This window comes from Chiloscyllium plagiosum, chromosome 4, assembly GCF_004010195.1.
Source record: "Chiloscyllium plagiosum isolate BGI_BamShark_2017 chromosome 4, ASM401019v2, whole genome shotgun sequence".
Classification (NCBI taxonomy): domain Eukaryota; kingdom Metazoa; phylum Chordata; class Chondrichthyes; order Orectolobiformes; family Hemiscylliidae; genus Chiloscyllium; species Chiloscyllium plagiosum.
The window spans coordinates 74,425,881-74,442,926 of NC_057713.1; the positions used below are offsets into that span (position 1 = coordinate 74,425,881).

Genomic DNA, 17,046 nt, shown 5'->3' on the forward strand with positions numbered 1-17,046 from the left:
AGCAAAAAAGTCAAGTTAATTTTGTCACTGTGCTGTACAGTGCAGTGAAACTGTAAATAGCTTTGATGCAAAATTAGCTCCAGGAAATGTGATTATTATAAAATAGTAAGTTTAACAATATCCAATGTCTCTGATTTCTGTACAAGTTCAGCATTCACAAGATACTTACATCAGAAACAGAGGATTGTATTTTATAAGTCATCCTCCCATATTTAAGCAAGGTCTTGATTACCGAAACATCCATTCCAAGAAAAATCCAATATCCATTGACATCGGTGTTATTAGTCCGGCTTGAATATGCATTTATATTAAGAGCTTTGGGACAAACTTTAACTCATGAGATATATTGGCTTTTTCACCAGCTGGATAGTCTCCAAGGTCTTTGAGGCCATTTACAAACCGCATTAAGATTGTGGACAAAACACAGTGGGGACAACTTTGACATAGACATCAGCAAAAATTATAAGTGAGAAGTGTGACGCTTAGCTAATCTGGTGGTGCTTGTTTTAAAACAACTGCCAATGTTAAATCACTTCTTTTTTTCTCAGTAGCCTCTGTAATAGAGAAACTGGTGGACAGCATCAACACATTACATTGTAAAGCTTACAACATACTATGTGTTGAATCAATGTATGTGATGCAGAATTAGATCCTATCTCCGGCAAAAGTTCTGGTCGCCACACTACCAAAGAGATGTGGATGCTTTGGAGAGGGTGCAGAGGAGGTTCATCAGGATGTTGTCTGGTATGGAGAGTGCTACCTATGAAGAGAGGTTGAGTAGATTAGGATTATTTTCATTAGAAAGATGGGGGCTGAGGAGGGAACCTGACTGAGATCTACAAAATCATGAGAGGTATAGACAGGGTGGATAGCAAGAAGCTTTTTCCCAGAGCGGGGACTCAATTACTTGGGGTCACAAGTTCAAAATGAGAGGGAAAAAGTTTCAGGGAGATATGCATGGAACGTTCTTTATGCAGAGGGTGGTAGGTGGCTGGAACGTGCTGCAAGTGGAGGTGGTAGGGTGGGCACGGTAGCATCATTTAAGATATATCTGGACAGATACATGAATGGGCAGGGAGCAGAGGGATACAGATCTTAGAAAATAGGTGACAGGTTTAGATAGAGAATCTGGATTGGCACAGGCTTGGAGGGTTGAAAGACCTGTTCCTGTACTGTAATTTTCTTTGTTCTTTTTTCTAGCCCGTTATACCTGCCTTGGATGTGGCTTGTCAATCACATCTATAGCAAGCACCCATCCATTCAATTTCCAGTGATCTCCCAGGGTAGCATATTTAAAGATAGAATTTACCTCTTAAAAGAAGATCATTGAATTTAAACACTTGGTGTTTTGTGCTCACAATTTGATTCTGTTGATTGGCTGAACGAGAAGAAACAGCTGGCTACAGATATTTAAGTTTCTCCCTGGAGGTGATAGTGGTGGAGGTCACACTTTACCATGCCTTACCACTCCTAAGCATGCACACATCTACTACTCATGCACCTGAATGCTTTTACTTAAGCGACTTCTCGCACCCTATGGCATTTGCAGAATAAACGGTTCCTATATAACGCCTTTTCTTGATCACACTTGAGTCAACTGCAGCCTGTTCAATATTCAATGAATTAGCCATCTCCTTGGTCTTCACCGAGTGGACCATGGGGAACATTGGGTCACCAAGAGCCAACAGCCTTCAAGGTGGTCAAGTTAGAACATAGAACATAGAACATTACAGTGCAGTACAGGTCCTTCAGCCCTCAATGTTGTGCTGACCTGTGAAGCCAAGCTGATAATTTTTCACATGATTTCCAAAAAGGAGTCATAGTGGACTTGAAATGCTGTCATTTCTGTTGCTCTGTTGCTGTCTTCACAGAGGCTGCCACTCCTATTAAGCTTCTATTTTTATTTTGTTATTTGTCTTAGTGGGGCAACTGCTTCTAAGTGGACCCAACTATATGGCACAAGCAATTGCATGGCCAGCCAATTTTGGAGTTCAATCCGAGTGGTAAAACACTTCAACCTGCCATTGCTCATGTTTGTCTCTTCTCTCTTTTTCTCCATAGTGTTTTTAAGAGGAGTACATTCCTCCCGAAGAGAGACTATTGGGGATCCATGTCTCCCAACCATCACTGCAAAGCTTGCTGGGTTGGTGAGGCAGCCGACAGCATCTAGTGAAACATCCACTACAAAATGAGCAGAGACAAATGGTGGAGGAAATAGCTTTTAGTTATATTAAAAAAGAGCTTTAAATAACTCAATTTAGTTATCTCCTGACTCTCTGCCGCATTACTTGCTTATCGTGGTATATACAATATGAGAATAATGGTAAACCATGTAAACAGCTTCACATTTCAACAGCAAGTTCCAACAGTCAGCTGTTTGACTTCTTGGCCAGACAATTTGTTGTTTAGATTTCACATGTCTCTTTGGCAGGCCTTAAACAAGTTGTATAGTTCAGAGAATGTAATCTCCATTGTTTTCTTGTCCACACTACCCTGATCGGACAGCTCAGCACATCTTTGCACTGCTTTATACAACTGGGTTTGCAATGGGTGATACACCCTTAGCTCACTTAGCCTCGGTGAGAACAGGGGGCGAAAAATCTTATCACAAATAACCTGTGAAAAGCAAATCAAAAAGTTAATCATCATGTCTGAGCTTAGGTAATGATATCATGATGGCGTACTGATAGATGGAACACATCAAAAAGCTTCACGAAGGAGAAATCATGCCTGATAAACTTACCAGAAATCTTTGAGAGGGTAACAAGTAGCATAGATAAAGACAAACAAGTAGATGCGATACATTTGAATTTTCAGGAGGGATTTGATAAGGTACCACACATTAGGCTACTTAATAAGACAAGCACCTATGGTGCTGCATATAGTATATCAGCTTGGATAATATTAAAAATCACACAACACCAGGTTATAGTCCAACAGGTTTAATTGGAAGCACTAACTTTCAGAGCGCTGCTCCTTCATCAGGTGGTTGTGCATAAAGCTTGCATAAAGGCTTGGAGAATTGACTAATTAATAGAAAACAATGCTTTGGAGTAAGAGAGGCATTTTCAGGATGGCAACCTAATGGAGTGCTGGGGCCACAATTACTTGTACATTAATAATATTAATGGTAGTGTAGATTAATGACCCTAAATGAGCAAAGTGAATGCACTGTAGCCATATTCATAGGTGACAAAAATAAGTGGGGAAGGCAAGTGATGAGGATGACACAATTATGCTGTGGACGGATATAGACAGGTTAAGCAAGCAGACAGAACCTTGGAATATAGAATATTCTGTGAGGTTATGCATTTGGCAGGAAGTATAGAGAAGCTGAATACTTAAATGGAGAAAAACTGCAGAAAGCTATGCAATAGCGGGATTTGGGAGTCCTTAGAACTACAGAAAGCTAGCATCCAACTTCAGGTAATAGGGAAAGCAAAATGAATGTTGGTCTTTATTTCAAAGGGAATGGAATCTAAAAATAAAGAAGTTTCATTGAAAGTATATAAGATTCTAGCCAGACCACTGTTTGAATATTGTGAACAGTTGGGTCTCCTTATCTAAGGAAAGATATACCGAATGTTGGAGATAATCCAGAGAAGGTTCACTTGGCTGGTACCAGATGTGGAGGGACTGACTTATGAGGAGAGGTTGAGTAGGTTGGGTTTGTATTCGTTGGAGTTTAAAGATTGAGTAGTGCAGTGCCCTTGTAGTCATGGGTTGGATGCTAAATATATTCAAGACTGAGGTATACAGATTTTTAATTGTAAGAGAATCAAGAATTTTGGGGAAAATCACAAGAAAATGTGTCACATTAGCCATGGATGGTATTAGCGGAGCAGACTTAATGGACTGAATGTCCTACTTCTGCTCATATATATTATGGTCTTAACAAAGATGACTTAAGAGAAAGCAGTCCAGGCATCTACACATGAAAGAAAAGACAGGCTGGATCAGAATAATGATCCAGATTCTCACTGACGGTTATAATGCTCAGTTAATTGGAGATAGTCATTGGTCCTTAAGGAATGATGAACAAAAGAGGCATGAAAATTAATTTAGGCTTTTTTTGCTATGCTCTGACAGAACCAGTTACACAGTAGCTTTGTCAAAGGAAAGGGCTGATGATGTGGAAAACAATTTAATGTAAGGAGAAAACTGTGATTTATCCAACAGCTTTTCCTGAAACACTATTCCTGGGAACACCAGCCACCATCAGACACCTCATATGAAAATACCCTCTCACGAATCATGAGCAACAGTGTTGTTATTAAATAATTGCTCTGGGGGTAGGCACCTTTCATTGATCCTAATTTGCCTGATACTCACACAGACATATTTAACATGAATTTAATCTTTGAATAATAAGCAAAAGCAGGAATCCTGCCTGATATTGCTCCTCCTTGGCCTAAAGAATACTGACATACAATTATAGTTCCACTATTACAGGTAGACAATCTTTTATCTGAAATCCGAAAAGCTCCAAAGTCTGAAGGTTTTTGGTAAAGTTTTTTTTTCTCATTAACAAGTTTATTTGGCATGCAAACAGAATACTCAAGTCGACACCCACTTGATGCATGTCACTCAGCTGTGACATGTGGGGCATGGCTCAGCACTGGCAGGTCTCAATTCTCTCTCAAGGCCAGGAAGAGTTTTAAAATTTTCACCATCAAACTGTCACTTATTCTGAAATTCGAAAAATTCTGAATTCCGGAAACCAGCTGGTCCCGAGCATTTCAGATAAAGGATTGTGCACCTGTACTGTGAAAGTGTGACCCAAAACAACTCTTACATAAGGAAAATATTCATTTAAAATCTAATTGAGAAAAATTGGAAGTGAGTTGTGTCTTGGTTTAGGGAATCTCACTATCACATCACAGTGAACAGCAATCAACCAAATAAAGTATTTTCCCTTCAAAGAAATGTGTTTTCTCCCACAGGCTATGTCTTCCTCCCCAAAAAGAAAGCAACAAGTATTGGCTTGTGACTCAAACACTTTGCTCATAGTCTCTGCCTGTCGTTTGTTTCTGAGATGTCTTTCATACTTTATCTTGCTTGAGTGAAAAAAGCAGATAACTTAAAACATACGATAGGGTGTAGAAGTATTTGAGCCTAGAGTGGGAAGAGGTCACTAGAATGGGAAGACATGGAGCACATGGAAGGGCATGGAGCACAAACAATAGCATTACACCTTGTGGTTTAAATGGCAATCTCCTGTGCTGAAGGTTCAATGCAATTCTAAGTAACTTCCTCTGGAACTATTGCAAACCATGACAGGCAAAACATATATCACATCATAGAGTTTGAAATATCCATAATTGCATACATAAATGACTTGGAAAGATAAAGGTGTTGTGGTAATGTCCTAAACCAGTCATCTAAAGACAATGCTATTACCCTGGGAAACTGCTTTCAAATTCCATCACAGCAGCTGGTGGAATTTTAATTCACTTTAAAAAAAATAGAATTGAAAACTAGTCTCATAATGGTGGCCATAGTGCTATCATTGATCGGCATGTAAACCCAACTGTTTCATTAATGCCCTTTAAGGAAGTAAATCTGCTGTCTTGACCTGCATGTGAGCACTGCCCCACAGCAATGTAGTTGATTCTTAACTGCCCTCTGAATTGGGTAGCCAGGCCACTCAGTTCAAAGGCAATTAGCATTGGTTACCAAATGCTGGCCAAGCTGCTGATGCCAATATTCCATGGCAGCATAATGAGGGAATGATTAAGTCTGTATATTTTGAAAGCTTGTAGATTTCACCTGTGTCTCTTCTGACCCCCCAAAAGGTTCACATTGTGCATGTGGAAAACTACATGTAAATTCTTTGTGAAGCTCCCTGCCAGCAAAAAACATGGTGGGATCTAAATAAGCACAATAAATATACCCAAACTGGATAGCATAAGAGTACTGGCAGGGATACTGGGCATGTGTGTTTTGTACTTGCCTATTAAAAGTATTCCCAAGAGTGGCAGCAGACGTTCTTGGTTGACATATAATTATTGTGTTCATAGATTAATTGGGTTGATGATTTTTATTTGTTTGAGAAGTTGGCATTACTGGCTGAGCATTAATGCTCATACCTAAGCAATTTAGACTCAATGCATACTGCTGTGGGTCTGAAGTCACATGTTGGCCAGACCAGGTAAGGACTGCATTTTCATTCCTTACAGAACGTTAGAGGGTCTTTCTGACAATTGGCAGTTGCTACATAGCTGTCATTAGATAAATGTTTTACTTTAAATTTTATCATTTGCCATGCTGCACTCAACACCACATCCCCAGAACATTAGCACAGGGATCTGGATTATTAGGGCAATGTCATTACCATTTCATCACTCTGGATCCTGAGGTAAAAATGTCTTTAAAAAGAATTAAGTATGGGGTTTCATGGCTGCAGTGACAGGTTGCCTCCTGAAGAGTTAATGCTCTACAATCACAACCTTGAAGCTGTTTGCATTTGTTATTTTGCTTTTCAGAAGAAACGCACATGTTGCCTCAATTGAGCCCACTCCCTGAATAGGCCTTGTCCCTTTAAAAATTCGGATGGACACCTCTTGAACCTGCTATATGAGGTTGAGATCCAGATAAAGCCAGTAGCTATGTTCCCAAGTGACAACCCTGACCACAGAACTGAAAACATTCTCACTCCTTTCTCCTCCCAACTACAGACACTTCTTCATCTCCTGTGGGTTTTCAGCCTTTTGTGCATTTATCTATGATTTCCAGTATCTGCAGTATTTCGGATTTAAACTTTCTCTAATATACATTAACAATAAAATTAAATGAAATAGTATGCTCCCCAATCCAGAAACATTAATTTGTAAATAAGTAATCGCTGCTGATTTCCATGTCTAAATCCCTCATTTGCATTTCCAGTGAATGGATGATCATTCAACATCAGAGAATTTTTGAATATGCCCCTCAGAATTTGTTATTTTCTCACATTCACCAATAAGTTAACCAGACCAAACACATCCTACCTGGTGTTCCTCCTGACTTAACCCAAACCCATTTGTCATTCCAAGTTCAGACCATTTCATTTGACCTGCCACAGTTCCTTAGGTATGTCCTGTCCCAGCTAAGGGCTTGCCGGAATTCAAAGAGAGAAAGTCACCCCAGTGACACACGCCTTTGAGAGAAGCTTTTCCTGCTCAGTTTAGCTGGAAACTTCTCTGTTCTGCAACTTGTTACAAAGAATGAGGACAACTAATTTCTGGGACTTTTAGTGGTGCATTAAAATCAGTCAATCAGGTGCCGAATGGGAAGTGAAGAGAGGAGAAAAAAAGAGTAGATTAAGAGTCAGAAAAGTCATTTTAAAAGAAATGTAAAATTATTTTCCTAAGTCACTAGCAACAATTCATAACTCAAGGAAAGATTTAACAACAAAGTCAAATATTTAACCAGTTCCCTTTCTATGTGAGCATGGTTCTGTGGCAATAAAACTGATCACTTTGTTGAACAAACAACCTCTTAATTACCCGACTTGTCTTTCAGCAGTAGGTTTAAGGCCAATTAATGTGAAAATCCAGCAATTTCTTAAAACATAACTGGAAGTCAAAGGGCAGGATGCTATTTGCCTGAGTAAATAATGGAGCAGGGTTAATCAACCAGCCAGCTCTTGAGGTTCACAGCTCATGGTGAATCTGTAAATCTTTTGAATTTGTTGGCTGGTTTATAGATTAATAAAGTGCACAGCACTGATAAACTGTTACTTCTCCAGGCAGTGGTTCAAGTGTCTCCCTGTAAGATCTGGCAGAAATAGTAATTGTTTTTAAAGGGCAGTTATATATACTTTAAATGTTACCATCTGCTTCAATTTCCGTTCTTATAGTTTGTTAATGATTTTTATAAATTTAATGTTGCTGATTAAAATGTGCTCGGGGAATTATATTGAAAGCACATGTCGTTGCATATCTGGACTGACAAATGAGTCTTGCTAATCTTCCCAGTTTTTGGTCAATTGTATATGAATTTCCAAAGATGCCCTTATTATCACCATGTTTATAATTACACAATTGTTGCATATTTATGATGACTTACAAGCTATGAAAAAAATGCAAGTTTAAAAACAAGTTATGTATCCATCATTTTATTTCACATTGTTACTTTAATATAATATTTAATGTCATGTGTGAAGCTGATTTAATTTCAAATGTGGAGATGTATTCTTTCAAATTAAAAATGTGACTGTTTATAGAAAACATTTTAAACAGAATGCTGTTGTCAGGTTGTGCCTGAATGGGAGATTACTGTCAGCTAACTTTGGAAGGAGGGGATGTTACTGTGGAGAGGCTTTGCTGGGAACAGAAGAAGGCTGCAAGGGCTTGGGAGAAGGAGGAGGCAAGAGGGAGCTGGGAGAAGAGTGTGCAAGAGGGAAAAGAAGGTGTCTACAAGGTTCGAGGGAAGAAGGGAGTTCCAAGTGAGAGGTGGAAGAAGAACAGGCTACATGAGTGGGGACTCAACATTTCTGCTCACCGGAGGCCCTCAGGTTAAACCACTACAAGTGGTCTCTCTCCAATTTCTCCTTTTATAAATATGTGAAAATAAAAGGATTAGCAAGGACAAAATGAAGGTCCATTATAGGCAGAGACAGGAGGAATATAGGCATTAGAAAAATGGCAGAAAAGCCATATCATTGCTTTGCATCTGTCCTCACAGAGGAAGAACACTGTGTCTCCCTGAAATAATTAAGATCCAAAGGTCTACTGAGAGTGTTTAACTTAAAGGAATTAGTGTTAATAAAAAAGTAAAATTCGGCAAATTAACAGGACTAAAAGATGTCGTCACCAGGTCCCGATAGTGTTCACTCTAGAGGTTGAAAGAGAAAACCCACTTACAGAGGTCATGATGCATCGTCTTTCAAAATTCTATTAATTATGTAGTAGTGCCTGCAAATTGGAAAGTTGCAAATGTAACATGATTGTTTCAGAAAGAAAGGACAGAGAACACAGACAATTACAGACATGTTTGCCTGGTATCACCAGTAGGGAACATACTACGATCGATTACAAAGGACAGTTAAAAAATAAGTGTTGGATTGGGTAGAGTCAACATGGATTTGTGAAAGGGAAATCTTGTTTGACAAACTACTAACATTTTTGAGAATATCATAGAACCAATAAGTGGGAAACAGTGGATGAGATGTATTTGAACTTTGAAAAGGCTTTTGGGTAAAGCCCAACACACAAATCTGGGCTGTTCTCAGGTTGGCAGGCTATGAATAATGGAGGTTATAAGGATCAGTGCTTGGGCCTAGTTGTTCACCATCTATATCAATAATTGTAATATGGAGATTACTTGTGATATTGCCGAGTTTGCAAATTGTACAAAACTTGGCAAGAATGCAAGCAACAAAAAAGATGCCACGAAACCTCAAGGGGATTTAGACAGGCTGAGTGAGTGTTTGAAAGCATGGCAGATGGAATATACTGTGGAAACGTGTAAAGAAGATAGGAAGAAATAAGATGCAGAATATTTCTTAAATTATGAGATATTGGAAAGTGTCAATGTCAAAGGTTCTTGATCATAAGTTAGTGAAAGCTAGCATGCAGATGCAGCATGCACATTGGCTCAGTACTTAGCACTGCTGCCTCACAAGGCCACGGACCTGGGTTCAATTCCACCCTTGGGTGACTGCCTATGGGAGTTTGCATGTTCTCCCTGTGTCTGCACGGGTTTCCTTCATGTTCTCAAGTTTCGTCCCATAGTCTAAAGATGTGCAGGTTAAGTGTATTGGCCAAGTTAAATTGCATATAGTGTCCAGTGATGTATAGGCTCAGTGGGTTAGCCATGGAAAATGCAGGGTTGGTGGGATGCTATTGGGAGGAGTGGTGTGGACTTGATAGGCCAAATGGCCTGCTTCCTCACTATAACAGTTGATAAACAGGGATAGAAATGCCACTTGGAGAGACAAGAAACACAGAAGCCTTTGAAAGGCAATGAGTAACTGTTCAGCCATAGAAGAAGCTGGAACTAGGATTTCATAGAATCCCTGCAGTGTGGAAACAGGCCTTTGGTCCAGCAAGTCCACACTGACTCTCCGAAGAACCCCCACCCCATATCTCCCATGACCAATGCACCTAACCTACACATCCATGAACACTATGGGCACATTAGCATGACAATTCACCTACCTGCACATCCTTGGGAGTGTGGGAGTAAACCCACGCAGACAGGGGGAGAATGTGCAAACTCCACACAGTCACTTGAGGCTAGAATCGAACCCGGGTCCTTGGCCTTGTGAGACAGCAGTGCTAACCACTGAGCCAATTTGTGAACCAATTTGCTGGTTATATTCATAATGGTCATTAATTGCATCTAATATTCCATTTAGAATATTACATCAAAAATTAATGATAATTAAAAACAATTATTTATGAAATTTTAAAGTAAAAAATTACAACTTACCTGGAGGTTATTATTTGAACGGTCTGCTCTGCATTTTTTAGTCTTAATATTGCACCTGGAGAAACAGTCAAAAAAGTTGCAGTCTTCATCATCTGTACAATTTTGTTCAAGGATGGCACGCATTTTGGGTTCAAAAAATGCCATGTCGACATCAATTGTAACAACCTGTAACAGTAAAATGGAAGTACTATTTAAACCCTCAATTTAGTTTTACCAGTCTTTAATAAAGAGCTATTTGTTCATAATTTTTTTATAAATGAGTTTACATATGATAGAAAATGCTCCCAATCATCATTAATAAATACAACCTTAAATGTGTTCAGAAACATTTCTATTTGCTATGTTAATGAGATATGGATGGGAAACTTAGTGTGGTTTAAATAAAGACAGAAATTGAACAAGGAATGAATTTAACCATGATCAAATATAATTGTAGGAACAAATATTTTTACTTGATTCTAGATATTAAAGACTGAAAATGCAAAACTTTCAACCATCACTAAAGGCACTTGTGCATTAAATAAACACCTTCCTATTAGTTTTTTCTAGATTAAGACTTTCTATGGGAAGAAGATGACAGGGCAGCACTTTGATTCAAATTCAATTCAGGCTTTTAATATTGATATCATCCCCTTCTGATGGTTAAATTGTCTTAGTAATTTCTTTCATGTTTGTTCTTGAGATGTGAAGATCAGCTGGGGAAGCATTTATTGGGCATTTAGTACTTCCATCTCTATTTGTTGCGGGATTCATAGCCCTGGTGAAAGTGGTAGTGAGTTGCCTTCTTGAATTGCTGCAGTCCATGTGTTGTAGATACACCCACTGTTGTGTCAGGGAGGGACATCCTAACACAAGCCAGTGACAGGGAAGGAATGACAATACATTTCCAAACCAGGGGATGGTATGTGCCACGGAGGTGAATTGCAGGTTGTGGTGTTCCCATATATCTGCTGCCTTCCTCCTTATAAGCTGTAGAGGTCAGAAGTTCAGAAGATTCTGCTGAAGGAGCCTTAGTGAGTTGTTTCCGTGCATCTTGTACATCGTGGCGAAGGAAATGATTGTGAAAGGTATTGAATTTGGTGCCAATTAAGAGGGCTGTTATACCTAGATGGGGTCAAGCTTCTTGAGTGTTCAAATTCTTGTCATCTAGATAAGTGGCATATTCTATCACACTCCTGACTTGTGCCTTGTCGATGGTGGACAGGCTTTGGGGAGTCATGTGAGTTACTCACTGCAGGATTCCTAGCCTCTGATCTGCTCTTCATATGTACTTGCTTACTTGTAAAATTGAAAATCAATGACTGTTCCAACAAACTCATCCCACCACCTAGATTGAGCTTCCGTACATCCTCCAAGACTATTAGTATAAACAGTCATTAATTCTCGAAGTTGGGATTTGCAATGCCCTCAATCAGGAACTTGCCCAGTGTCAGCATAGTTATGCCAGGTCTCCGCTGGCAAACCTCATTATCACTTAGGGTCTACCAGTACACATAGGCCTGAGGCACAGCCTTTCTGGTGGACCAAGCAGTTTTCCCAGTGGCCAACTAGGGACAGGATGTTTATCTCTCTGAGTGAAGGGAGCAGACACCCAGAAACTCTGAATCATTGCAAAGTCTCTGCAGCATTTGCGGATTCTTTGGTGCCTCTTCTTCCAAAGACCTCTGTTTTTTCTCTTACTCCTTGAGCTTCAACAGGTTTTGAGTGGAGATCACCAGTCACCATGATCCAAGTTTAACTGCCAGGAAGTCCTTCATTAGCTGGAAAGTGTCCTAGGACATCCTGCATTAATCAACTACACTATAAACTGTATACATTCCTTTGCTTTTGTTGCTTTACTTGTGAGTAGTTTTATGTTGTTAAGTTTGAGGCTGTATGGTCTGGATCAAATTTAATATGAATGACTTAACTGGGTGAGATGAATAATAAATGACATACTCCATACTCCCCTACCTATTTCAACAATGCTATTTCAGAGATAATCACACAGTATCCCCTCCCTCCATTGCCTGCCCCTTGACACACTCGTATAACAATTTCGGAACTGTGATTATAGGTGTTATCTTCCACCACACGTAAAGATAACTGACTTGAGGTGGAATAGGTTCCATTGAGGCCAATGTGAAAATGCCAAGTTCATTTTTCCTTTGATCTATAACAAACTCTTGTTAACATTCTGGAGGCAGGTACTATGCCCTAGAGACTTAGTGTGAAGATGAAACTGACCTCTTGTGCATTGTTAAGATAACAAGAAGATGAACACAGAGCCTGCTGTTTTACTTAAATTCCATGAACATTCTCTTTTGTGTACAATGCTTGAGCTTCTGGAGAATCACAGGTTCCAGTCTCAGTTTCAACATAAAAAATGGATATCTTTATAAAAATGTCTTATTCTTTTATACATGAAACTGATATTGCAATGCAAAAAACCCTTAATGTAGTATAAGACCTCTTACCATAGAAACACTTTGAATCTGATCCCCTCTCAGTTAATTTAAAGACAATATTCAACCTTTTAATAATAATTAGATCAACCTCCGGAACAATAATGGAGAGAGGAATTTGAAATTAATGGATTAAATTATACATTTAATCACTTGACTTAAGTGTTTAACATCCCTTTTAGTAAAAAGAAGTTTATCTTTTACCTGTATTAATATCTGAAAATTGAATAAATCACAATCAGCCCACACATACATACACCTGCATACATATACACTGACTGTGTAGACACACACTCTTGTATAATCACATGCATATGCACACACACAGTCACACGCATTTACAAAAATATCCATAGACAGACACGTACATAAACACAAACTATATATGTACAGGCAGACACAAACATGTGCATAATGTGCAGATATACACACGCAAATGCAGATGCAGATGCATGTGTAGACACATGCACATGTGCAGATATACATACATAGATATATGCAGACACACATTCAATTCTAGCAGGAATTACTGCATGATAACTAGTGTTATTGTCAAGTGAATTTAGTAAACAGGGTTTTACTTGTGGTTCTGGACCAGTATGAGGAGAATTGTGCACAAGTTAATAAATCCTCTGTCAGGGAAAAGTGCTGTGTCTCTGTTCCACACTCACGTATGTGCTTTGGTCCATTTAACAATCATGAGCTAGAACTTCACACAGTTCTCCCCTTTATTGACATGTCCTGTGTGCACTTCAATCTATGTCCTTGAAATCTAGGAACATGGGAAGAGGAACTGATTTATCTCAGCCACTCTAGCTTGTTCTGCCTTTCAATTGGATCATAGTTGGTCTTTAATTATGTAGAAACAGAATTTAGGAGGAGTAGGCCACTTGGCCCCTTGGTCTTACTCTGCCATTCAGTATAATCATAGTTGAATATCCAGCTCTTCCCAGAATCCTGTTCCCAGTTGCTCTACATATCATTTGATCCCTTTAGATCTAAGAACTATATCCAACTCCTTCTTGAAAACATTCAATGTTTTGACCTCAACTGCTTTCTATGGCAGAGATTTCCTTTGGCTGTCACTCTCTGAACAAAGAAATTTCTCCTCATCTCAAAGACATAAGTCTGGATTTAAGATACTCTTTAAATTCATGTATGAATTTTGAAACAAATGTGTCTGTGTTTTTGATACTGATTCCCATTCCCTACTTGCTGAGAAATTACCGTTAAATCAGCCCTGATGGCAAAGTTTTCCGGTTTGATGTCACAAAGGTGAAGCTGGTGAGAAAAATCATTCTCAAAATGTCTGGCCAATTCGAGGAAACTCAGTGCGATTCCATTTGTCACCTGCCACCATGCCTTTCTGCTACTGCCTCGCCAGGAAAGGGGGACCAGCTTCTCAAGGGAGAACAGGCTGCGGTGCCAAGCGTGACCAGCTGTAAGGTACTCGACAGCATAGAAATGTCCACAGGAGCCAATCACTCTGAGAACATGCTTACTGAGGTCCTGCAGCAACTGGAAAAACACATACTCCTCCTGTTGAAAGAGGGACCACATACTGGCCAGCTCTGCCCTAGAGAACGAGCCTGTCCTGCCTTTTAGGTGTTTGGTCCATAGCTGCGGTACTGTGACATTCTTCACATCCAGGCCCAAGGAATGTTTGATTTCCAATGCAGTAAAGACGAGGATATCAACATCTGGAATGGGTCTGCTTTCTCGCTCATCCAATAGGTACAGACTTTCATAGCTCAGGAAGTCCTCCAGTTTGGATTTCAGAATTATGGGCTGACCATTCCAATCAGCCTGGATGACTTTCTTCCCTTTGTCGTAGTAAAGACAGCGTTTGTAAACCATAGTCTGTGTCACACATAAATCCTCACATAAATCTCCAGTTAGGATACCTTGCCTGTAGTCCTGACACTGAAACAAACAGAGAAACACAGAGAGTCAGCTGTACAATATTTTACTGAAACAGAGGGCTACAAAATATGTGCATAGTGTTTCTAAAACTCAATCAAACTTGAAAGTTGCCTGTGCCAAAAATCTTTACTTCTGAAATATTGTGTAACAGGGAATATTTGGGCATCAACCTTTATATTGTTTCTTGGATAGAATTGTTAAGTCTTTTCTCAAAAATTCCGAATGTTCCAATATTTTTCTTCAAGGTTTATGAAAATTAATACAAGAGCTTGGTAAACTGGTCAGCAAGATTACTGGTCAGTAATCAATAGAATTAAGGGGGAACTAGTCAATTGGTACAAAATTGGCTTGAAGGTAGGAGACAGAGGATGGTGCGGGAGGGTTGTTTATTGGACTGGAGGTCTGTGACCAGTATTATGCCGCAAGGATCAGTGCTAGGTGCACTGCTTTTCATCATTTATATAATGACTTGGGTGTGAATATAGGAGATAGTGTTAGTAAATTTGCAGATGACATCAAAATTGGTGCTGTAATGGACAGTGAAAAGGGTATCTCAATGGGAGTTTGATCAGATAGGCCAAGGAGTGGCAGATGGAGTTTAATTTAGATAAATGTAAGACGTTAAACTTTTGGTAAGGAAAACAAAGGAAGGACTCATACAGTTGATGGTGGAGCCCTGGGAAGTGGGGGAGTGTTGCTGAACAATGATCCTGCACCCCAAAGTTTCTTAGTTCCTTGGAAGTGGAGTCACAGGTAAATAGGGTGGCAAAGAAGGCGTTGGCTTGCCTTCAGTGATCAGTACATTGAGTACAGGAGTTGGGATAACCTGTTGTGTCTGAACATGACATTGGTGAGACTACTTTTAGAATACTGCATGCAGTTCTGTTCTCCCTGCAAAAGGAACATATTATGAAACTTGAAAGGGTTCATAAAAGATTTATAAAGATTTCGCTGGGATTGAGCTATAGGGAGAGGCTGAATAGGCTGTGGATTTTTTTCACTGGAGTGTTGGAGGATGAGTGGTGATCTCATCGAGGTTTATGAAATCATGAGAGACATGGAAAAGATAAAATGCCAAAGTTGTCTTCCCAGTGTAGGGGAGTTCCAAACTAGAAGACATACGTTTAAGGCAAGAGAGGAAAGATTTAAAAGGCAGCTGAGAGGCAACATTTTCATGTGGAGGAGTGGTGAGTGTATAGAACAAGCTGCCAGAGGAAGTGGTGGAGGCGGGAATAATTATAACATTTAAAAAACATCTGGATGGTTACATTAATAAGAAGGTTTTTGAGGGATATGGGCAAAATACTGGCAAATGGGATGAGATCAGTTTAGGATATCTGGTTGGCATGGGTGAATTGGACCAAAGGATTTGTTTCCATGCTGTATTGTGCTATGAATATATGTATCTTTTATTGGCCATAGCAAATAGTCCTTAAAGGGCTCCGCATTGCTGTCTCACAGTGCCAGGGAACCAGGTTTGATACCAGCCTTGGGTGACTGTCTATGTGGAGTTTGCAAGTTCTTTCTGTATGTGTGTGGGTTTCTATGAGGTGATCTGGTTTCCTCCCGCATTCCAAAGATGTGGATATTAGGTGGATTTGCTCTGCTAAATTACCCTGTAATGTGCATGGATGTGCAAACTAGGTAAATTAGCTGTGGTGGATCAGGTGTGGGGATGTGTCTGGGTGAGATGCTGTTTGGAGGGTTAGTGCAGTATTGATGGGCCACATGGTCTCATTTTGCACTGTAGGGACTCTATGATATGCTGTCTATCTTTTTTTTATTTCAAAAATATACTTTATTCATAAAATACTTTGATGATCTATACAACTGGACATGCCATACATATGTAAACATTCCATTTGTTTGCATACCGAAAACAGAATAATCATTCCTATTTACAGGTCTGTACGATTACATTTTTAGCTGAGGCGTCAGCAGAGCCCAAATGACTGCATGGGCCCCCTGTTCTTCTTAGACAGGAAGATGTTATACGGTGGTCTTTCCCCACCGCGCCTTGGCGGCAGCTGCCCCAAGCTTCAGCGCATCCCTCAACACGTAGTCCTGGACCTTGGAATGTGCCAGTCTGCAACACTCAATCGGGGTCAACTCCTTCAGCTGGAAGATCAACAGGTTTCGATCACCCAGAGAGCGTCCTTCACCGAGTTGATGATCCTCCAGGCACAGTTGATGTTCGTCTTGGTGTGCGTCCCGGGGAACAGGCCGTAGAGCACGGAGTCCCACGTCACGGCGCTGCTCGGGA

The 17,046-nt window shown here is 39.8% G+C and overlaps 1 protein-coding gene across 1 annotated transcript in view; it reads right to left on the reverse strand.

Annotated features, from left to right (window-relative positions):
* Nucleotides 1–1,131: 1,131 nt before the first annotated feature.
* dipk1c (divergent protein kinase domain 1C) overlaps nucleotides 1,132–17,046 on the reverse strand; it is a 51,420-nt gene continuing 35,505 nt past the window's right edge. The window contains exons 2-4 of the mRNA XM_043688446.1: nucleotides 14,088–14,783; nucleotides 10,417–10,581; nucleotides 1,132–2,616 (exon numbers count right to left, since the gene is read on the reverse strand). Coding sequence (XP_043544381.1) covers nucleotides 2,413–2,616; nucleotides 10,417–10,581; nucleotides 14,088–14,783 — 1,065 coding nt within the window. The 3' untranslated portion in view covers nucleotides 1,132–2,412. The remainder of the gene's footprint in view (nucleotides 2,617–10,416; nucleotides 10,582–14,087; nucleotides 14,784–17,046) is intronic.